Source organism: Diceros bicornis, chromosome 22 (assembly GCF_020826845.1).
Source record: "Diceros bicornis minor isolate mBicDic1 chromosome 22, mDicBic1.mat.cur, whole genome shotgun sequence".
In the NCBI taxonomy this organism is placed as follows: domain Eukaryota; kingdom Metazoa; phylum Chordata; class Mammalia; order Perissodactyla; family Rhinocerotidae; genus Diceros; species Diceros bicornis.
The window spans coordinates 53,288,080-53,311,189 of NC_080761.1; the positions used below are offsets into that span (position 1 = coordinate 53,288,080).

General features: G+C 51.1%; 2 protein-coding genes across 2 annotated transcripts; one reads left to right on the plus strand and one right to left on the minus strand.

The window, feature by feature from the left end:
- Window positions 1-3,418: 3,418 nt before the first annotated feature.
- SPINK4 (serine peptidase inhibitor Kazal type 4) lies at window positions 3,419-14,279 on the plus strand. Its single transcript, XM_058566137.1, has 4 exons — window positions 3,419-3,479; window positions 6,730-6,770; window positions 8,222-8,369; window positions 14,173-14,279. The coding sequence occupies exons 1-4, from the start codon at window positions 3,419-3,421 to the stop codon at window positions 14,277-14,279; spliced, it is 357 nt and encodes a 118-aa protein (XP_058422120.1).
- BAG1 (BAG cochaperone 1) lies at window positions 12,370-23,102 on the minus strand. The gene is made up of 8 exons (XM_058566138.1): window positions 22,968-23,102; window positions 22,440-22,827; window positions 20,928-21,056; window positions 19,521-19,603; window positions 17,875-17,988; window positions 16,079-16,186; window positions 15,200-15,262; window positions 12,370-14,653 (listed from the first exon to the last, which is right to left on the minus strand). The coding sequence occupies exons 1-8, from the start codon at window positions 23,100-23,102 to the stop codon at window positions 14,564-14,566; spliced, it is 1,110 nt and encodes a 369-aa protein (XP_058422121.1). The 3' UTR covers window positions 12,370-14,563.
- Between the last annotated feature and the right edge of the window lie 8 nt (window positions 23,103-23,110).

Genomic DNA, 23,110 nt, shown 5'->3' on the forward strand with positions numbered 1-23,110 from the left:
CAAACACCCCCAGAGCACTAGGGGCAGACTGTGATAGAGGAAGTGGGAGCAGTGGGGTGGGGCATTAGGGGCAGATGGCAATGACCTTGTCTAGGTTGGCAAAGGGCAGTAGGGAAGGTTTCAGAAAAGAGGGATATTTGAGCTGGTTCTTATAGGACAGGGGTATGGGGCAGAGAGATGGGAGACCCAGCATTGCCAGCAGAGAGAATAAATTACACAAAGGGTTCAGTAGAATGAAGAAGTGTGGGTACAGAGTGGCGCTGGGCAAAGGTGAGGCTGAAAAGGTGGGTTGGAATCACACGTTGAAGAGCCTTGAACTCCAAGCTAAGGAGCTGGGCTTCATCAGTGGGCAGCAGGCTCCATCACAGCGTTTTGGTCAGGGGTGACTCGGTCTGGTTTGCATTTTAGGAAGCTTGCCCTGGCCACTGTGCTTTGGAGTGGCGGATGGGGAGCCAGGGATATGAGTTAGGAGAGGGGCCAGGTCAGAGATGATGGTGGCCAGGACCAGGGCAGGATGGTGGGTGTGGAGGAGGAGGGACAATTCAAGAGCTAGTTAGGAAGCAGAACCTACACACTCAGTGGGGAGGCAGAGAAGGCTGCCAGGTTGGCTCCCAGGTCCCACCACTGGAAGGGGGTGGGATGTGCGCAGAGGGCAGTGGTCCTGCCCCCCCGAGCATTGCAGGTTCATCTCACGCCCCTCTGCTCACTGACCTCACCTTAACTGCATTGGTGTCTCTGTTTCCCGGATGTGCCAAGCTTCTTCCTGTCTCAGGGCCCTCACACATTCTGTTTCCTCTGCCCACAACACTGTTCCACTCTGCTACAGCCTGCCCCACCCACTCACCCCTTGGCCTTCCCTGGCTTCCTAGATGGAGGTCAGTCTTGGATCTTCCCAAAGCAGAATGTGTCTCATTCACGGGGCTCCTCCCAGTGGTGATGACACAGCTCTTCTGCCCAGTTAGTGCCGGTCACTCACTTAACCACAAGCTTCTTGAGGGCAGGAACTGTGTCTGATGTATTCCCTGCTGTATCCAAACACTCAGCATGGAGCTTGGCACCTCGCTGCTCATTAAACTCTTGTTGAATGAATGAATGAATTCTGAACTAACGAATGAGGTTCATTTGGGTACACTGACATCCAAGGGGAGCAGTCCGACAGCAGTTGGATATAGGAGTCAGGCTCATACTTTGGTGGGAGGACCAATCAGGAAGCTTGTTACTACGAGTGAATCTAGGAAGGGTTGGTCCAAGGAGAGACCTTGGGCAAGGGGATGGTCGGTGAACTCGGCACCCCACAGGCTGCTCTTGATTTTACTCTGGACTTTGAAGGATGCAGAATTCAAGCTTCATGGTTCCTTGAAGCAGCTAGAACCATCAGCAGCCATTCCTGCCACACTGATAGAGGTCTAAGGTCCAAAACAAGGGAGGTGACAAACTTCTTTGCTCCTCCCTGTCCCCTTCCCACTCTAACCTTGGACACCGGCAGACAGACCTGGGGACCAAATAAGAAATGCAGAGAGGCCCAGGAGCTTCATCACACATCATATGCAAGGGTGGGGGCAGGTAAGGGGCTGGACCTGCTCAGCCTGGAAGTGCTTACCCGGGGTTCATGCAGGTGCAGGAGGCTAGAGACAGAGCCATGACCCCCCAGGGAGTCTCAGGGAGCAGACCTCTTGTGTGAGGAAGGACTCTGTTCAAAGTTCAAACAATGAAACTGGTAGGTAGTGAGCTCCCCATCGCTGGAGGATGAATGACTTCCTGGTGGGGCTGCTGTAGGAAGACCTGAGTGGAAGGACCTAGATGATCTTTAAAGTTCCCCTCCCTTTATGAGATGATGTTCTTCCTTTAGAACAGGAAATCATCGTTAAATATTTGCTCTGTCTGGCTAAGCAATGGAAGAATGGCTGCCACCTACCTCAGAGGCATCTGTGGGCCCCGGGGGTTCCTGAGGAGGGGCAGGAGGATCCCTAACCTGAGTCATGGCCCTCAGGCTGGGCTTGCCTGCAGATCTGGGGCTTCTATTGGTCTGTGGGGGTGACTGTCTGGCTGCTTGGGGCCCCCAAAAGTGCTATTCTTGAACAGGAAGTCTTCCCACTGACTCATTTAACTATTCTTACAACTTATCTCTAGGCTTGACATCTTTCAAAATAAAGAGGTTTTTTAAAAAACACTGAAACTTTGGGGCCGGCCCCGAGGCCGAGTGGTTCAAGTTTGGTGCACTCCACTTAGGCGGCCTGGGTTCACGGGTTCGGATCCTGGGCATGGACCTACTCCTCTCAGCAGCTATGCTGTGGAAGCATCCCACATACAAGATAGAGGAAGACTGGCACAGATGTTAGCTCAGGACGGATCTTCCTCACCCTGAAAAAAAAAAAACACAAACTTTGATTCAAATATTTCAGAGTGAGGCTCAGCATCTGAGGTCTTAAATTCTCCCCAGGGAAATCTCATTTGCAGATGGAGCTGAACACCACTGATCTAAATGAACTAGAGAAATGCATATGTAAATAAAATTTTCATATTCTTTTTATAAATCAGAAATTCTTTGAAAGCAGATAACCAAATTACTCATTCATAGATACTGTATGAGTATGGGGGAGTTTTAGATATTGATTTTTCTTGAAAAGAATCTTGTCTGTATTTAACCCATTAAAATGCAAATCGATACATAATACACTCGAAGCATGAGGGCATCTTCCTTATGTTTTATTTTGCCTTTTTTTCCCCCTGTCAGTAGTGCCCTCTTCGTGGTGCAAAGAAAAGAAATAAAAAGAATCATTTCTATTTACATTTACACCTCATTTCACACTCTGCAAAATGTTTCCCCATCTGCTATCCCCACCCTCATCTTCACAGCAGCCCCAGGAGGGAGACAGAGCCAGAATTATCACCCCCATTTTGCACCTGGGTAAACTGAGGTCTGGTTAAGGAAAGTGGCTTTTCTGAGGTCACAAAGTTGGTTGGCGGAGGCACCAGCAAAGGAATCCGTGACTCCAGCCCCTTTTCTCTGCCTCCCGCCACCTCCAGTTGCTGGGGTTTTTTTCTTTTTTCTGATCTGCCTCTCCCTTTCTCTCTCTCTCTCTCTCTTAGTCTCTCTCTGTTTTTCTACTTGCATTTCCCTCTCGCTCTTCTGCAGCTCTCAGACTGGTGTCAGCTTTGCAAGCTATCCAAACTCTTCCTCACTTCAGAAATCTGCCAACCCCACAGCCACAGCCCCACGCACCACGAGCTCAGCATCTCTGCCAACAGCAAGCCCTTTCCGGATGCCAGCATGCAGAGATGAACTCTGGGTGATGCTGCCAGTCGGTCCATCTGGCCCTAGATGAGATAAGGGTGGGGATCAGCACCATAAACAGGCCCCCCTCCTTCCCCCGGCACAGGCCCCAGCTAGCTCAGGCTATGTCAGCCCAGAATCAGCATGGCCATCCGCCTGTGGGTGGTCGCCCTTACCTTGGCTGCCCTCCTCGTGGTGGACAGGGGTGAGTGGGCAGAGCCTGGACACTCTGGGGCTTGGTATTGGTAGGTGAGCTGGGGGTGGGGCAGAGGCAGGGTCTGGAGCACCCTGTGAGGCCTTAGTTTTCTGCATATAGCTTCTTTCTGCATGTGTCCACTGTGGTGGGGAAAGTCCTGGGCTAGGAGAAAAGAAACCTGGGTTCAAATCCTGACTTTGGCTCAAAATTGTGAGAGTTCCCTCCCATCTTGGGGCCTCAGTTTCTCCAGCTGCAAGTAGGAGGTTGTTCTAGTTCAAAGATGCACTGAGCAACTACCAGGCTAGAGAAGGGGGAGGCAGAAGGGAGCAGGCCTAAGGCAGGGGAGAGAGGCAAGTCTGCTGGCTGCAGGGCGATGGGTGCTGAAGGAAGCCTGGCCTATGTCCTCTGAGCTCCCATCCACCTGCTGGGCTGGGGGCATGGGACTGAGAGCAAGCATGGGAGCATGGGAGCCCCGCCCTGGGCTGGACACATGCAGCTGGAGTGTGGGAGGCAGCATGTGGGGGGTGGGGGGGCGTTGCCACATGGGGGCAGAGATGCAGGAGCCCCAAGAAGCACAGGTCCATAGGAGGCAGGATGGGACAGCACGTGGTGGCGTGAAAGAAGCTGCTGTGGCCTGAATGTTTGTGGGCCCCAAAATTCATGTGCTGAAATCCTAACCTCCCAAGGTGACAGCATTGGGAGGTGGGACCTCTGGGAGGTGATCAGGTCATGAGGGTGGAGCCCTCACAAATGGGATTAGTGCCCTTATAAAAGAGACCCCAGAGAGCTCCTGCGCCCCTTCCACCATGTGAGGACACAGGGAGAAGGCACAGACTATGAACCAGGAAGACGGCCCTTACCAGTGACACCAAATCTTCTAGCACCATGATCTTGAACTTCCCAGCCTTCAAACTGTGAGAAATAAATATTTGTTGTTTATAAGCCCCCCAGTTTCTGGTATTTTTGTTATAGCAGCCCAAATGGACTAAAACAGAAGCCTAAATTCAGGCATGCTCAGCAAACCCTGGGGACATCACGGAAGGCTTCACTGGGAGGTGGCATCTGAGCCTTGAAAGGAGAGTACGAGTCAATAGGAGGAGAAGGGGAACAACGACATTCCAGGCAGAGGGAACAGCATAAACCAGAGCAGAGCCTGTTCTGGGAAGAGCAAGCAGAGAGGGATAGCTGGGCGTGGGCACATGGAGGGTGAACTAGGAAGTGAGCCCAGGGAGGAAGTTTGGGATTAGCTCTTGCAGCACCCTAAACAGAAGATGAACAAGCTTAGTGACCATGACGGGGAGCCATGCAAGGGCTTTAAATTTTTTAACGCTTTTTTGTCCCCTGATAGTTACATACCATGCAATGCACAAATCTGATCCATCAATGAATCTCATTCAATGAGTTTTAACAATGCGTATAGCTTTGTAACCCAAACCCCCATCAAGATACAGAACCTTTCTATCGCCCCAGAAATTTCCCTCATGCGAGTCAATTCCCTCCCCCGCCCCACCTCCAGAGGCAACCACTGCTCTCTCTTCCACCATAGATTAGTTTGGCCTGTTCTAGAATGTCATATAGAATGTTGCATTGACCCCTAGGCTGCCCTTGACCTTGGCCCAAGGTGCCCCCTCCATACTGTAGGTAGTCTTTGTGTCTTGCTTCTTTCGCTCAGCATGTTGTTGAGATTCAGTCATGTTGTTGCATGTCTCAGTTGTCTGCTCTTTTTTATTGCTGAGCTGTATCCCTCTGTATATATGTATCATAGTCTATCCATTCTCCTGTTGAAGGACATCTCAGTAATTTCCAGTTTTGGCAATTACAACGTGGAAGGGTTTTGAGCAGTCTGGTGACAAGGCCAGATTTGCATTTGATGCCCCAGTGCCACAATGCAACAGCACATCAGAGCTCCCTTAGTCTCCATTCCCTTCTCTCTCCCTACCTTGGAAAGTTCTAATAACAGCATCCCCAGGAAAAGCTAAAACCACAGTGCTTTGTACACCTCCAGTGATGGAGAACTCTCCACATCTGGAGAAAGCCTCCTTCGCTAAGACATAGTTCCCACTGAGAGAAAATTCTGGAACCCAAACCTGCCTCCCTGAAGCCTTCTTGCACGGAAGGGCTCTGCCCTGTGAGTCTGAGAAGAGCTCATCAATCCCTTGGCCCCAGGATAGCCCTTCAGAGACTTCAGGGAGCTACCTGCCCTTCTCCAATTTACACAGACACCTTTCCTTCCACCCGTGGCCCTAGATATGGCCCCCGTTCCCTCATCCCCCCATCATGCTCACCAGTCACATCACAGTTTGCTCATGTCCTGTAAGCAGTCCATCTAGACCTGGAGGGGCCACGGGGCACAAACGTGTGTGTGCAAAGAGCCGGGCTGTGCACATCCCAGCTCTATGCACAAGCTGTGTGCTCTCCCTCTGAGCCTCCTCCATAGGGTGGTCAAGGTCCCCAGGGAACAGAGTCGATCTGCATGCAGTCTGCAGCGGGTGCTCAGGGGTAACACCTGTGAAGGAGGAGGGAAGCTGACTGCAGTGCAGCAGGGGCCTCCCATGAGCCTACAGGGAGCTTTGGCGCCAGGTGGCCCCTGAGCACTGTTCTGAAGAGAGACGAAGGGTTTGGGCCGTTGTACCCACATCAACCTGTCATTGGATACGGGTTGTTCCTGGGTGGGGGACGCGACCTTGGGTGAGGCAGCTCCCTTCGCTGAGGGTAACTGCTGGGGAGGACTCAGTAGCCCGGCAGCTGAGGAAGTGAGTGCCTCAGTGCTGGGGGTGGGTCCACTGCTGCCACCTTCCTCCTTGTCACATAGTGGTGTGGAGGTGTGAAGAGCAGTTCAGAGCATGTATTCTCAATGCCTGGCACATAGTAACTGAATGGTTATTCTTATTATTATATGGGACATACCGATCCCAGAGGAATCTGACTAGCAAGGACAGGCTGGACTGTCACCTCCCTAATTCTAGACTTTCTGTCACTGCTCATGCAACCCGAGGTCACATTGGCTTTCTGGGAGCCTCACTGTCTGGCGACTCACTACCTTTCCTTGAGGAATTCCAGACTTTCTCTCACTGCTCACGCAACCCGAGGTCACATTGGCTTTCTGGGAGCCTCACTGTCTGGCGACTCACTACCTTTCCTTGAGGAATTCCAGACTGGGTAGTGGCTGGGACAGGCCCGCTGAAGCAGCAGTCCTCAGACCCCTGGACCTGGGGCCTAGAGCCAACATCACCTGACTCTTGCTGTTTTGCCTTTCAGAAGGGGCCAGTGTCGGCAGGAAGGCCCATTTTCTTAAGAATGGTAAGGCGGCTCCTTGCAGTTCTGGCCCCAGGGCTGCCATTCTGGCCTTCCACCTGCAGAGGGGAGCCCGCTCCATCACTCATGCTGGGAAAGCAGCGTTTTCTTCTTTACACTCCTGCTCAGACAACTCCGATGGCTCCACGGTGGCCAGGTGGCCTCCTGAGCCTGTATGTTCCCAGGGTAGCCCTTCCAGGCTAAGCAGGCCCAGCTCCTTTGCCAAAGTCCCAAACTTGACCTCGAGAGATCCGCCCCAACCAGCAGTGAGACCCCCGCGTAGGCTCTGCGGGACCGAGTGCACTCTCTGCTTTGCACAGTGCAGACAGACAGGCTGTGGATTTCGGCCCAAGAGGCAACCTGGCACACTGATGTCCCTATGGAGTGTGCCAGCCTCCCCTAACCACACTCCATCATCCATCCCCTCAGTCTGGAGCACAGACACCAAGGTGTCCCTGAACCCCAATTCCATCTTGGCCCTGGGTCTGCTGTCCCCAGGAATCCCAAGGCAGTGGTGCTGGCCTCTCGAGACCTTCATCTCCCTCTTTCCCTAGGTGACCGGGGAGGCGCAGAGCCACCTCCACCCAGCAGCCCCAGCATCTCTGCTGTCAGCCCGTCAGAACCCAGCCCCACTTACTCTGTGCCAGTTAAAGGACCAAACACTTTACATACATTATCTCAATTAAGCGTATGTGAGAAGAATACTATTATTCACAGTTCTTGCAGATGAGGAAACTGAGGCTTGGAGAGTGGAAATAGCTCTTCCCAAGTTTACACAGCTAATCAGTGCAGCACTCAGGTCTCCGGTGCCTGGGACCTCCACTCTACCACACTGCCTCCCTCACCCTACCCCATCCCAGGCCCGATCCCAGTTCTGACCCAATTCTGACCCTGACCTTAGGCCTGGTCTGAAACACTTTCAGACTGAGGCTTGGAGGCCCCAAGCCTTGTCCCATTTCTCCAGCCTTCTCACACCAACAGTCTGAGAGGTCAGGCAGGCCCGGGTGAGTTCAGGTGCCCTGGGGAGGAGGGGCCTCCTGGGAATGGTGAGTGGTTCTGTCTCCAGGGTCCTTAGTGGGACCAGTGGCAGAGGTTCTAGGTAGACTCTCTGAGGAGTGTGTGAACCTGTCCCCAAGAGCTTGAGAGCACAAACTCACTCCACACACATAAACACAGGCACACACTCGGATGCCTGCATACCTGGGCTCAGCAGACACAGGCACACACTTACAGACACACTCACAGCCATAGCCACACACACGGTCACACGCACACACCAGCAAACATGCCAAGGGGCCCTGAGTGGTTGGTTTCATGGTCACTGGAGCCACGCTGGGGCCTCCTTGATTCGGGATCCTCCCTGGAGCGCTGCTGGTTCAAGCAGAGCCCCTGGGTCCCTCCTCCCTGCCTCTGACCCCTGCGTGCCTCTCCTTCCTCTCCCTTCCTCTCCTCCACAGCCCATCTGTGAGCACATGGCGGAGTCTCCACACTGTTCTCAGATGTCCAGCCTGGTCTGCGGCACTGACGGGGTCACGTATGACAGTGAGTGCCAGCTCTGCTTGACCCGGATGAAGGTCACCCCCACCTTACCCTCAGCTTGCCTAGGTGGGCCCCATCTCTGTGCAGACGCATCTGAAAGCAGCAAGAGGATCTGCCTCATCCTTCACACACACTCGGCCTAACCGTCCTCTGACATGACTGCGCCCCTAACAGACTGAGCACAAGTGTAATGCAAAGGTGGCACATGGACCAGCAGAACACCACCGCTGGGACGGGGCTGTGGGTTGGACAGAGACCCTGAGTTCTTCTCCTCGCTCTGCCCCTGACTGACTAGGCGACCTCACTTGTCTGTGTATTCCTCCAGCCAGCAATTCTGTATTGAGTGCTTACTATGTGCTGGGCACTGGGGCTACCACAGGGCGCGATGAGCTAGACAGTATCACTGCCTCCCGGGCATGCGGTTAATCTAAGGGGGAAGCCAAGCTGACGCTCAGCTAATTGCAGCATAGGATGCTCCAGGCTCAGATGGGGGTGCCCAGGGGCCTGAGGTGCAGGGCAAGGGCAAGGAAGACTTCCTGGAGGAGGTGATACTTCAGCTCAACCCTGAGGGAGAAGTAGAAAGGAGCTAGGAAAAAGTAGGAACAAGGGAAGGTAATTCCAAGTAGAGAAATGAGTTTGGAAAGGTCTACAAGGGAAAAGAAGTTTCTTTTTGGGGAAATATAAGAAGTTAGATATGCTGCAGGATGAAGTTTAAAGGAGAATGGGAGAGAGGCAAGAAATGAGTCTAGAGAGGGGAGCAGGGCCAGAACATGACCTTAGTAGGTAGAGCACCCATCTGGTCTCATGTCTTCATTAACAGGACCCTTGAGCTGGCCAGAGCTCAGTGAGATCGTGGAGAAGAAAATCTTTGGAAGCTGCTCTGGACAGATGGGCAGGACAGCAGGACATTGTCCTAACTTGGGGAAAGGTCATGATAGTGAAAGACTCATGGTTATACCGCAGGTAGAACTGACAGGCTGAGCTTGGACGTGAGGAGCAGGGGGTGTGCAGAGGAGACAAGAGCAACGTGCTGGTTCCTTCTTTGTGGGCTTGGGCAGCTGGTGATGCCATGTGCCAATGTCGGGGGCAGGGGGATATAGCAGGTTTATAGGGCAATACTGTTTGTGGGCAGCTGAGCCTCTGGGACATGCCAGTGGAGATGTGCAACAGACAACTGCATGAACAGCCCTAGAGTTCAGGACAGAGGTCCAGGCCAGACAGAGCTGTAGTCACGGGCATGCAGCAGTGGTTGAAACCCCAGGAAGCTGAAATCTCCCAGGGGGAGGGTGTGCAAGAGGGAAAACTGTAGAAGAATGTGCCCAGGGCACCAGGGGACCTGTCCTGCACCGTACACTGGGTGGGTGGGTAGGGCTCAGCAGGGTGTCTGGGGGGACTGGGCCAGTGTCCCTGAAGGGTACGTTCTAGTTCCTGAGGAGGTGGCCTCAGCCATATCTCCTGTGATCCCAGAAAAACCAAACAGGACATCCAGATTGTGAAGGATGGCAAATGCTGACCCCACAGGAGCCCCTTAAGCCATGAAGCTTCAGGCTGGAGAACAGTGGTGGGAGTGGAGAGGATGTGACGTGAAATAAAAGATCCAGCCAACCCAGCCCAGTAGGCCAGCATCTTTGGGGACTCTGGGGAGGCGGTTGTGGGGTGGGCGTCTTGCCCTGTCGTCCCTACTCCAAACCTATGTCCTCTCCATTGCTGTGGTGCTCCTCCACCGGAGAGCCCAGGTATTTTCCGCCTGCTTGAGGTCAGGGCTCTGAGGGGCCAGCCCCTGACCCCAGGTCACTGCCCAGCACTCCTGTCTGCCCCAGCCTGGCCTGTCACTGAGGCTAAGATCCCAGGTGAGATCTGTACCCTCCGTCATGGCCAGGGTACCCGGCCCAGCCCGACAGCCTCTGTGAGGGTCCCACATCCCTCACGGCCTCCCTGGGTTGTACTGGCGCCCCGAGTCTCTCTCCCTCTCTCTCTCTCTCACACACACACACAAGACAGACACACACACACACACAAGCTTGTTAAAATACTGAACTAGGTCTGTTACAGTTGAAAACAGGGGCTGCCCCAAGCCCTCGAGCGTCCCCCTGTGCCGGGCCACCCACAGCTAGAGGACTCCAGACCCTGCTCTGCTTTTTTGGTCAACATCCATTGACTGGTTGTTAAATATGCTGACATTAGACAAACCCCAGGCACACACAGCACACATGCACTCACACACCAGCCCACAGGAACACACAGCCCATCGCTGGGAAATCCCAGAGATCCCAGCCTGTGGAATATGTCAAACACCCTGTCTTTTACACAAAGCCTGTAGGTGGAGCCTCTTGGTAATGGTGACAGGAGAAAGGAGTGGGCCTGGCCAGGTGGAAGCAGTTTCACATGGACAGATTCCTGCGCTAGGGTGGGCGATAAAGCAGGAGATGCCGTATGGGAAATCACACACGCCAAGCTCTAGAAGGAGAGAGGGCAGGGAAGACAGGACCAACATTCTCTGGACCAGTGAAATGGGAACTCCAGGCACGAACTGTTGCTGACAGATTCACAGGTGGCAGGGACTGGGAGGTCATCCATAGCTCTTCTACTCCTACTGATAGCAGCAGAACTTCTGTTTCCCACCTGCATAGGAATGATGTAGGACTGTTTGGCTGTGAGAGACCAGAAAGCCAAAATAACAGCAGCTTAAACAGATAGAAGTTAATTTCTCTCAAACACAGACCCATGTAGTATGCCAACTCCATGCTCCTTCCATATGGTTACTCTGCCGTCCTCATCAGTTTCCACCTCAAGGTCCACGATAGCTGCTCCAACTCCAGCCATCGTGTCTACATTCTAGCCCAGAGAGGAAAAGAAGGGCACAGTACTGCCTCTGAAGACGCTTCCCATAAGATGCACACACTCTGTTTGCATCCCATTGACTAAAATGTAGTCTCTTAGCCATGCTAGTGCAAGAAGGCAGGGAAACAGTAGTTTTTATCTGGTTGGCCATGTGCTAAGCTGAAAACCTGGAGTTCACTTATTGTAAGAGGAGAGTGGATATTGGTAACATCTGAGTCTCTGCACTAAGTGGGAAGCCCCTCTTACACCCAAGTGGCACAGCTCAGCCAAGCATCTCCTCAGTGACCCTGCCCTCCCAGGCTCCCACTCACCTGATGAGAAATCACAAAGATCAGCCTGAACAACGTGCCAGGCACCACACTGGAAGAAACACCTAATTCCCCACTTTACAGATGTGCAAACTGTGGCCCCACTTCCGGGAACCACCCTGAAACGTATCTGCGGCATGTGACCCTGCTGCCCTGGCCACTGCTGATTGGCCAAAAGGCTCTTCTCCAGGACTTTTCAAATTGAAAATAAGGAAACAGAGGCAGTTCCTCTCTGGTGGTGAAGCTGCAATATGTATGAAGCAGGGGCTGCTGGCAGGCATGTTTCTTACTGTGTGGAAGAAGGAGGATTGAGCGAACAACATCGACAATATGGAGAGTGATTCCGTGCAATGTTTGTGTTCCTGAAGCCCAGCTGCCCTGGACCTTCCCCGAGTTACCTGGGTTAACTTGACATCCTGCCAATAAATCTTCTATTTCAACAATTTCTTTGTAATTAGGTTTCCGGTACTTTCAACTAAAGAGGCCTAATGACCAGATGAAGGAGGGCTTCCTGGAGGAGGTAACCACTAAGTAGTACCTTGGAGGGTAAGTGGAAATCATTGACTGAAGAGCCCGTGGGAGAATTCTTCCAGCTCTGTGAGGCTGGAGGATGTTGTGGGATCACAGAGCCGCATCTGTTCCCCTGCAGTGCGACTGTTCATGTCCCAGGAAAGTGGGCAACTGAGGAGCATCCTCCCCCTGCTCAGAGGCAGGAACACCCTTGGATGGGCAGGTCTGTGTGGGTGGGCCTTGTGCACGGGCCCCTGGCAGCACTCTGCACGTCTGCTGGGCAGCCCACGCCTGAGGGCCTCTTTTCTCAACCCTCAAATAAGACAGGCTGTTGACACCATGACTTCCAGTGCTGCCAGAGCTCCAGTGTGGAAACTGCACCCTCAATGCGTGTGTCCAACACTCACTCATCCTCCAAACATTTATTGAGCACTTACTACAAACCAGACAACGTGCAGAAATATGCTGTTAACAAGACAAAGAAGCTCCTTAACCAAGGAACTTACAGTCTACCGTTAAAGGCAAATATTAATCAAATAATCCCACAAATAAATCATCACAGACTACAATAAATGCCGTTTATCATAAAGAGAAAAAAGTCATGGCAAGCTGTGAGAAGACATCACCTGGGGGCTTGATACGTTCTCAGACAGTAGGTGAGGCTTCTCCACAGAAGAGACACTGGAGTGAAGTTCTGAAGGATGAACAGGAGTTACCCAGGAAGGGGGGGCGGGCAGTGAGGGGCTGTCCAAGCAGAGGAACCATGTGTGCAAAGACCCCAGAGCAGGAGAGAGTACAGAGCATCTGAGGACCCGAACCAAGACCAGAATGACTCACAGCAGAGAACAGACAGGAGACAGGCCCGAGATGAGATGGGAGGGGTGCAGGATGAGGACACGGGCCTTTATCCTAAGAGGAATGGGGAGCCATGGGAGGTTTCTAAGCAGGGGGCCAACATGATAAGATTTGTACTTCATGATCACCCAAGATGCCCTGTGGAGAATGAACTGGAGAGAGCCAGACAGGAAGTGGAGAGACCAACACGAGAGATAAAGAGAGGGAGAGGAAGAGAGAGAAAACGAGAGAGCAAGCAACCCCATATCGGGTGGGAGGCGGCAGAGACAAAGAGCATGGGCTCTGAATCAAACTGCCCAGCTCTGCATCCTGGCTCTGCCACTGCCTCTATGACCTTGAGCAAATTCCCTAAGCTCTCAGTTTCCTCATCTCTAACATGGGATAGTTCTGTCTACCTCCTAGGTTGTGAGATTATTAAATGACTAACACACCTACAGACCTTAGAACGGCACGTGGCACACAGAAACTTCTCATTAATTGTTGTGGCCTGAGGCCACACAGCTGCTATATGAAAACAGATAAACACTGAACTGCTCTGATTAAGTTTGGGGGTGGGCTGGGCCCTGAGCCTCGTCCACCTGTCCACCCCACCACCACCTTGTCCTAGGTCCCACCCACGCAACCCTAAATTCCTGGGACTTCAGTGACTCCGTCTGCCAAATAATGTCAGCCTCAGAGCGGCCTGTTGGGAGCCTGTCTCCTGGGCACAGTGCAAAGAAATGGGGTGACAGCAGCTGACCCGTTTACGAGTTCTAGCACGCAGAGCCACTCTCAACTTTGTTAAACAGAGATTACGACTAGAACCACTACTTCATCTATCAAAAAAAAAAGTTTAAACATTCTTCTGCTTGCTGATGTGTATATAAAATGTTTTCGTTTTTTTTAAATAACAATGGGTGTAGGGGAGGCCACAAAATGCACAGGAACGGCCTTGAAGGCAATATGGCTCTCAAGAGGGCACAGCTGACAGAAACGCGTCTGAAGGAACGCCTGGGAGGTTCTGGTTCCCTTCCCCACCCGCTTTCCTCATTCTGGCTCCCCCTCACCCCTCCTGAGCCACGGTGCTGACCTGGTTTCAAGCAGAGACTCAGACAACACTGGGTTCTAACCTTCTAGAGATCTGCTTGGGGACGAGGAAGTCCATGCATCAACCACAGGCCCCACCGCAGGAACAGCCCGAGATCTCACGGCCTGTGGCTGGGCAGGGTCCCTGGAAGGTGAGGACAGGGTCTGTGAACCAACAACCCAGCCAGCTGTCCAGAACTAGGTCACGACAAGGGATTCTTGGACTACATGTGTGCCAAACACCTGTTCCAGGCCATTCCCAACATTCCTGACGAGCCGCAACCGCCCAGTGACTCTGGTTTACATCTACGGGACTGTGGGATCACAAGGGCAAAAAGGCCTCAAGCATCTGAAGACCGGGGTAGCCTACAACCCGGAACCACCCCAGGACAACTGAGAGCTCTCACCAGCCCAACGAAAGCACCCAAAGGTCAAAAGAGCTGGGAAGACTTGGGCAGGGGAGCCCTCTCCAGACAAAGCGGGACAGCACGGCCACAGAGACAGAAGAGAAGACAGACAGGAGCCGCACTGAAGACTGCAAGACAACGCTCGTTCACTGAGAACAGGTGAAGGAGAAAGAAAACTGGCAACCGGCCGATGGTCCCCAGCAGCCCTGGAGAAATCAGGTGATGTCTATTCCAAGAGGGCAGGGCTGGTGGTGCTGTTCTTCAGGGCCTCAACTCACTCGGCCAGGGCCAAGTTTGTGGACTGCAGCCGCTCCGTCTCCTGGCAGATGTTCTGCTCCACCGTGTCACACTTGGCGAGGAACGCCTATAAGACAAACACACCGCAGTGAGGGCCCATCCAGGGCCAGCCCACCCTGGCCCACACAAGGCTCCTGGCTCAGCCATTCTGGGGACCCCCTGGGCAACTGACTCAAGCTGAAACAGGCTGTGCCGGGATGAAGGGGGCCTGGGCTCCAAAATAAGGAGAGGGAGGCAGAGGGAAGCACATGACCCGGGTTTGTGACAATGCCCACAAAGGCCAACAACCCCCAAAAGGGTGGCGAGGACAGGAAGCCTTGCCACTCCAACTGCACAATTTCAGGGGACACTGCACACATGAACAGTGCCTCCTGGAACCATGTAATCTGTCAGCCCTGTCTGTCGTCCAGTGATCTTCCTTCCCAGTCAGTTAAAATGCAAATATCATTACACAGACAAGAAAGGAGCTCTTCTCTCATGTTCTCGGTTCATGCTAAGAAATAACAACCAAAAAAAGCCCACGCCACACACCACACTTCTACTCTACCCTACTTTGAACAGATACACACACACCAACACACGACACTTTGTAATGCTCTACCACACAACTCACCTGAACCCTTTTCACCAAGCCCTTCCTTTTTAGTCTACTGTCTTTGAAATTTTCTGGCAGAATCTATGGAAAATTAAATTTATACATAAATAATCCTCAGTGAAAATGACATAAGAACACGTCAGAAATACCCACAGTATACCAAACAGGTCACAGGTCACCAATGTGAATGAGATGTGCACATTCAGGAATCATTTCCCTGGGCCTGTATCCTACATGGCCCTCCCATGGCTCTCACCCCTATAAACGCTCCCTTTGTTCTTGGTATCTGGGTCAGAGAAACCGATCTGTAACCCGGACTTTGTCCTTTCACTGTTTACTATGTCTGGATACCATGTCCTGGCCAGACCATGAGCTCACCTTCTGCTTCTTCCTTCCAATCCCCCCTCACTGCCCCAGAATCCAAAGCAGAGTGGTTCATCCTCAAGAAGGAGGCATCAGGTTAGAGATATCATTACTGTTTTCCGTAAAAGGGAACATGGCGTCAGTGACTCCCCACAGCCTCACAACAGCAGGGTCTGACTGAATTCCACACAGGTAAGGAGCTCAGTGGAACATCAGTCACGTGAATATCAGGGAAGCGAAGCCCTGTGTCTCTCTGACCATGAGACCACGGACCACTGGGGTCCCAGCTTCGTGAGGACCGGATGCTACTAGCATACATAAATAAAAATGACAAAAGCCCTATGTTGGTGGGGTGTGAGTGCCTAGAAATCAGGAACTGTCGTATCTTTCTGTGTATTCCCCGAGGCCCTAGCAGTGTCTGGCACACAGTAGGTGCTCAATACCCTCAGGCAGTAAGAGTGCGTTACTCAAAGAGTGAAACTGATGAAATACAGTCAAAGGAAACTAGTTCTGCTCAGCTGACTATTTACTCACCAGTGTGTCAATCTCCTCCAAGATCTTCATAAACTGCTCAATTGTGGCTTTTACTCTCCTATCCAGTCTGCAGAGAGCTGCAGCTTGCAAATCCTTGGCTAGAAAACCCTGTGGAGGAATAGCGCATTACTGCAAGGACTCCTTAAGGGTGATGGAAAGCGCCATGCCACGGCACTGACGGAGCAGCCACACCGGGAGTCCACATCCCCCAAACAGGCTGGTCCAGCCCTCAGACCAACAACTTCCTCTCTCGGAAAACACAGAAAAGCTGGCCCTGGGTCATCCCAGCACTGCACAGGCTGCGGGCCACTCTCTCTCACGTGGCCCACTGGGGCTGCAAATGCCTCCTGAGGCCTGGCTCTGGTGAGGTCCCCAGTCACCGGTGGCACACAAGACGCAGATGGTAAGAGTGCAGGGTTTAGAGTTTGACAGGCCGGGGCTTGTACTCCGACTGCCATTCACTGGCCTGTGATCTTGAGCAAGTTACCTAACCTATCTGTGCCTCAATGTCCTCATTTTTAAAATGGAGATTATGATACCCACACCCCAGAGGGTTACTGTAAGGATAAAGGGGAATATATGCGGACCCTTAATATAATTCCTGACACAGACCTGTGCTAACAAATGGCAGCACTCACATCAGTCTTATCAAATTGTCTTGCTGCATATTCACATCGCTTGGCCTAATGACCAGTTAGCTGGGACAACAGGTGGACAGCAGGGATCTCTGAGGATGTTATCAAAGCTAAGTGCTACAAATGCAGATTTGACAACATGGAGAAAACACTAGCCAGCAATTCCAATTCAAAGAATTCATTCTACCAAAACAATCAGAAATGGTCAAAAAAGATTTACGTCCAAGGACATTCAAAGAAGCATTACACATAATGGTAAAATAATGTTAGGTGATGAACAATAGATAATTGGTTAGATAACAATGATACATTCATAGACAAGAAAATATTATGCAGGTTTTGAAAAGTATGATGATTTTTAATGACACAGGAAAATGTTCAATTTTTTAATCCAATAAAAGAATAAGTTACAAAGTGTATATAGCATTAAACCAGTTATTTTCAAGATGAAAAAAGAGATTCCAGTCTTTAGTAATGGTTATCTCTGAGTCAGGGCCTTACAGGTAATTTCTATTTTCCCTATTAGTGCCCATATGTTTATTTAAAAGTTACGCACAATCAGCATGTATTACTTTTGTAATGAAAACACATCCATTAATGTTACAAAACGAAAGGGTCAAAAAGAAATGTGTTTTGGGGATGTTCCTAATCCTTCCTTGGTTTCAGTACCCCATCTCTACCATGAGGAATTGAATAGGATGACTCCTCACTAACATTATGCTCAACTTGGACCTTCCATGCATCAACAAAATGTTCTTTGCCTTGCTAACCACACTGTAGCAGACTAGACTGAGAGAAGCCACCAGTTCTATTTCAGACCATGATCCTAGCACAACAGGTGCTCTCCTAGGAGCACAAACGGATGCTGGCAGGGTTTTGAAAATAACAATGACGATAACGTTTATAAAGCATTTTGTATGTGTCAGGCTCAAACTATTAACTGACCCTCACAACAACCCTCAGAGGGAGGTACCGTCATCATTCCCTTTTTACAGATGAGGAACCTGATACAAAGGCAAGCTTGCCCACAGTAACAGAAAGGCTAGAGCCAGGATCTGCACCCGGGGAGTCTGACCATGGAGCCTGCCCTCATCAGCACACAATCTTGTCTCCACAAAGTTCTCACAAACGGTAGAAAGTCAAAGTCCACGGAGAGATTACCTGCTGGATTCCAGTAAGCTCTTTGTTCAACTCTTCCAGGTGGTCAGCTATTTTCTCCACAGACTTCTCCAAATCTTTCAACTTCTTTAGTTCTACCTCTTCCTCCGGACTATTCTAAAATGAAGTCAATAATCACCAAGAACAGTAGCTTCTGTCAGGAAACAAAATCTGACCACAATTGGGCTAAACCACATGCCAAGAAAAAAGCTTTAACTCTGCTGCTTCTTTGAAACCAAGCCAGAAGGTTATACATTAAGGTTTTCTATCTACAAAAACTCTAGACTAGAGGAAGCTATTAGGTATTCTGGTAAGGGCCCCGACAGCTGGGGTTCAGAGAATGGAGCCAATCCAAGTGCCAGACTCAACCTCAGCCTAGAGTGACCATCAACAGTCTCCAGACTGAAGCCTGGTGGGTAATTACAGTGGACACCCGTGATGAGTCCAGAATGGCGAGACGGGTGGAATTCCACTATTCCTTTAAATGGAACTCCTAAATGTCACCCACCAGCTGAGCTCCTCCACTTACTATGATGACGATGACAATGAGGAATACTTATATTGAACATTCCCTCTATGCCAGGCACTCTGCTGTGCATTTTACCTGTATTATTGTTTTAAGCCTTACCCCAACCCACTGAGGGAGGTACTGTTTCAGATGATGAAATTGAGGGTATTGTAAAGTAACGTAAGGTCACACAGCCCAAAAGTGGTGGAGGTGAGGCCTGAATCAGACTTGGCTCCACACACCCCAGGACAGCTCCAACTGGAGGTCCTAGGGCTTCTTCAAACTCAACACTTGGGTTCCACTCACTGCCCATCACCATTCTCCCTGACCCTTGAGCAAGAAATTAAGAATATTTCCCCTTCTCTCACCTAAACAACTGGTAGCCAGGGCCAGCAGCTTCCTACTTTTACACTATCCCAAATTGTTCACATTCTTCTTTGAGGCCAAATCCCGAGGGCCAGTCTCCTGGCAGTTCCAAGTCTGGACTAGATTTTCTTCGCCTCCACTTTGCTAATCTCAGCCCTCTCTCTACTATGAATCCGCCACCTCACTTGAAGTCAGGGAACTTCATGTGACCAACAATTCCACTGTGTCACAATGCAGGCTATGGCCCTCTCTCATCACCCAGGGGCTACTGTCCTCACCTGTCACCAAGTGACTCTTTTTCTCCCTCAGTTCTTTAGTCGGAACCTCTCTTTCCAGCCAAAGAGGGTTTTCCCTTATGCGAGATTTTAGTAAAAAGGGTGGTTAAAGGGACAGAGGCTCCTGAAACTTGCACAGAGTACTTATTTTTAAAATCTAGATGTTTATTTTAACAAAATGCTCTCTTGCAAATCCCCCTCCAAGTGAGTAAGGACTGTCTCAGGCACCATTTTAACCAGACTGAGATTCCACCACCAACACATTATCGAGGCAGCACTACTGCTCCTAATTCCCAGAGCAGAAGCCCTAACCAACAGGAGCCAGGGGATACGAGAACAGAACTGGTAACCCCATCCCACAAAGAGAGGCTCCATCTGTGTAGAGAGAGCTATTTCACCAATGCAGAGCTGGGTCCCCAATTTGACCTTCTAAACAGAAACATGTACAAAAGACCTTAGTCATTTGATTCTGAGGTATTCTGCTGGAAAAAGCAATTTACCTTTTTCCCAATTAACATAACCCGGCAGCCATTCTGTATTCCAAGTGCTGACAAGGGCGTCTCCATTTCTTTCAGAGATTTTCCTGAAAAGAGAAGAAAGTTATGCCAAGTTCTAACAATTGCACAATACTGAAAATACACTTCAGCAAAGGTTCAGGAAATAGACAAGTGTGTCTGCTAACGAGAAGAGGAGAAATTTGTATAACCTTTTTAGGTGTCTTGACCAGTAATTTGATTATTGATAAATATTTGATATTTATCCTAAATAAACAACTGGACATGTGCCTCCATAGTAACTGTTATAAAATAATTATTTTCAGGGCAACCTTATTCATTTTAGTGATAGAGTGGAAAGAGCCAAAAAATCAGGAATAGGGGACTGATTATACATCAGTACAACAGCAAACTTTGTAGGCATTAAAGCCCATTTCTTCAGGAAACTTCAATGCCACAATAAATGTTGATGACCCAGTGTTATAAGAAAAAATGTTATAAAAACTGTATAATCAATATATCTTAGTTTTGTCAACCAGAAAAAAAAAAGAACACACAAACAAGAACCCACACCTCCGGATGCCAGGACAAACAAAAAAGGGTGGACGGAAATATAATGAAATGTTACGAGGGGTTTTATCCAGGAGAACGTTTCCTTTTTTGTGCCTTCCTCTATTCTGAAACATGGATTTCTATTGCTTTTCTAATTCTAAAATGAAATCTTTTTAAAAAGAAAAGACAAGGAGTTGCACTGTGAAGTACAAATAAAATGCTTCCCATCACTAAATTCTTTATGACTGGCACCAAATGGGATAAATCTGGCCCCATCAGATACCAAAATAATGGGTTCCCATGGGAATGTGAAGACAAGGATGGGGCTGGGGAGGAGGTGGGTCCCGGCAGAAATCAGCATCATCCACTGGGCCTGCCCCATCCAGGCCACTGGTAAGTCTGTTCGACACCTTCGGTATCAGCACTATGCCGAGCATCAGACACACTGTAGTATCTCTGCCCTCATAAAGTCTGTTATTCTAACACAGAAATCAGATGTTCAGCAACCATGAAAACAACTAACTAATAGTAATTTCAACACAAGTTATGCAGAAGTGGTAGGGAGCACCATATGAATATATAATAGGAAAAGGATCTAAGGGAAGACTGCCCACGTGCTTCATCAGAAATGGTAAGATTTCTGCCACCCTCACGTGACTTCAACTCTCATACCTCTCCAAACGTTTCAAAGTGTCCAGTACGTGGTAGATCCTCAACAAATAGTTATGGAAGGAATGAATGAATAAACAAGCAAACAAGAACTGTCCCAGTCTGAAAACTGAGTTACCATTAGGTAAGGTTAAGCAGTTTTAAATAGGCCCTTTAGCCAGAAAGGCTCAAAGCTGGAAGAGAAATGCCTACCCTTAAATATGAGTTTCTGAAAAGGCAGCGGGACCCCTGTGGCCTCTTCAACAACCTGGGCCAGGTCTTGGACAATTGGTTCACTACAGCCCTGTTGTGGGGTAACATGAAGGTCGTGCTTCTCATTGCCTGGGGAGAGACAAAAGCGTTCGATGAAGAAAACTCTTACACATAAACCAATATAGGCTGCCACTTTATTTATTTACCTAGCCTTCAAGGCTCAGGTCATATGCCACCTACTCCAAACAGCCTGTCCCCGCATCTGCCCAGCTTTCCTCTGGTGACCTGCTCAAGGATTTTTGGTTCCTCTATTATAACAACTAGCAATGTTAATGATATCAGCTAACATTTTAAGCACTTAACATGCATAAGGGGCTGACTAGCCTCATTTCATCCATCTTCTTATCTAAATCTCAGAACAACCCCATGAAGTAGGTACTACTTATTATTCGCCATTTCACAGATGAGCGAACTGAGTTCAGTGCAGTCAAGACCTGCCTATGGAGACCCAGCTGTGAAGTCAGAACTTGACCTGAGGTCTATCTGATTTGAAATGCTTTTCTTCACAAGCCGTCTACCTCCTGTGGCCTGACTGCCCTATACTCTGTACTGTCCTGGTCTTGTCTCCTTTGTTGTAATGGGCAAGTAACTCTTTTTCTTCCAGGTATCTCCCACTGGGCACAGCTGGGCACATCCATGGTTGGTGCTCAGTAAATAGACAAATGAGTGAAGAAACTCAAACAGCAGAAAGTTTCTTTTTGGAGCAGAGGTGCCAATTCTTTTCCAGATATATGGACAGTAAGGAGGTAGCCTGTGTCCAGTGCATTATGCCAAGCCTTGAGCCTGCTCAACAGCCAGTGAAGTCAGCGGGACAGGTGTTACCAACTCTACTTCAGAGAAGAAACCAGATGCCTAGAAAGGAGATATCTCAAGGTCACTCAAAACTGCAGGATCTAGAATCCTGGTCTCCAGATTCCAAGGCCCTGGGGTCTCCCCTAGTTGGCCCTGGGAAAACCTCATGGATTCAGCTCCCCAGTGAACTGGCTTTGTTTAGTTCTGTGTCAACTCCAACAGGAGGCAGATCCAAAGCATGCCCAGAGTGTATGCGTGGACCCACAGCCCACTGAAACCGCGGACACGAGTTTTGACTCGGCACACACGTAGGTGTCCAGACACAGAGCAGTCATACACAACGTGACCAAATACAAGCCGACACAAAGACCCACAATCACTGCGCCGGCAGACACTAACACATACAATCAGGACCCCGACGGGAAGCACGGACATCGAGGATCAAACGGCCTGAGACGAGATACACCGGCCGCATGGAGAGCTTGCCGACCCACGACCCGCACAGAAGCCGGCCCCGCGGACACAAGCAGGAACCCACACTTCCGGACGCCAGGACAACACAAGGACACACGCTTCCGGAGGACACGTGGCCAAACCCGCAAACCCCGCCGGACCTTCGCAGCCCGGCACGGAGCCCACCGGCCGCCCGCCCGCGCTCACTGTGGGTGACGGTCACGCTGAGCCCGGCTGCCGCCATTTCCTCGCTCCCGGCCACCTCTTCGCTCGCGGCCACCTCTTCGCTGCGGACCACCTCTTTGCTCCGGGCCGAGCGAGGCCGCACTTTCTTCTTCACCCGCGGCCTGCGAGCGCCGGAGGCGGTGCCCCTGGTGGCTCGGACATGCCCGCCAGCCGCACTCCGGACGGATGACCGAGAGGGAGGCGGACCGCGCTCGGCCGGGGGCACCGACTGGCGCGGCTCCTGGGCCGACCGAGGGGCGCGCCGCCGGGGGCCCAGCCGCTCCCGGTCGCCTCGCGATCTCCGCGCGCCACCGCGCTCCGCCAGACCCGCGCTTGTTGCCGGCCCAGCGGCGGGAGCTGAGCGCGGCGCCTGGCACCCCCGCCCCGCCACTTCCCCGCCCCCGGCCCGCCCGCCGGCCCCGCCCCTCGGAGCAGGCCTGCTCCTGCCCGGCTCTGTATGGCTAAAGCCGCCCCGGCCCCACCCACTCGCCGAGGCCCCGCCCCGCTCACCTGAAGCCACGCCCACCCCTGCGCCGAGGCCACGCCCCTGCTGACTCTCTGTCCTCCTCCTCCAACCAACAGGAGCTCTCCTGCCCGGAAGGCCGAGCTGAAAACTCGGAAGAAGGCTCGGGGAAATAGGCACATTGCGCTTG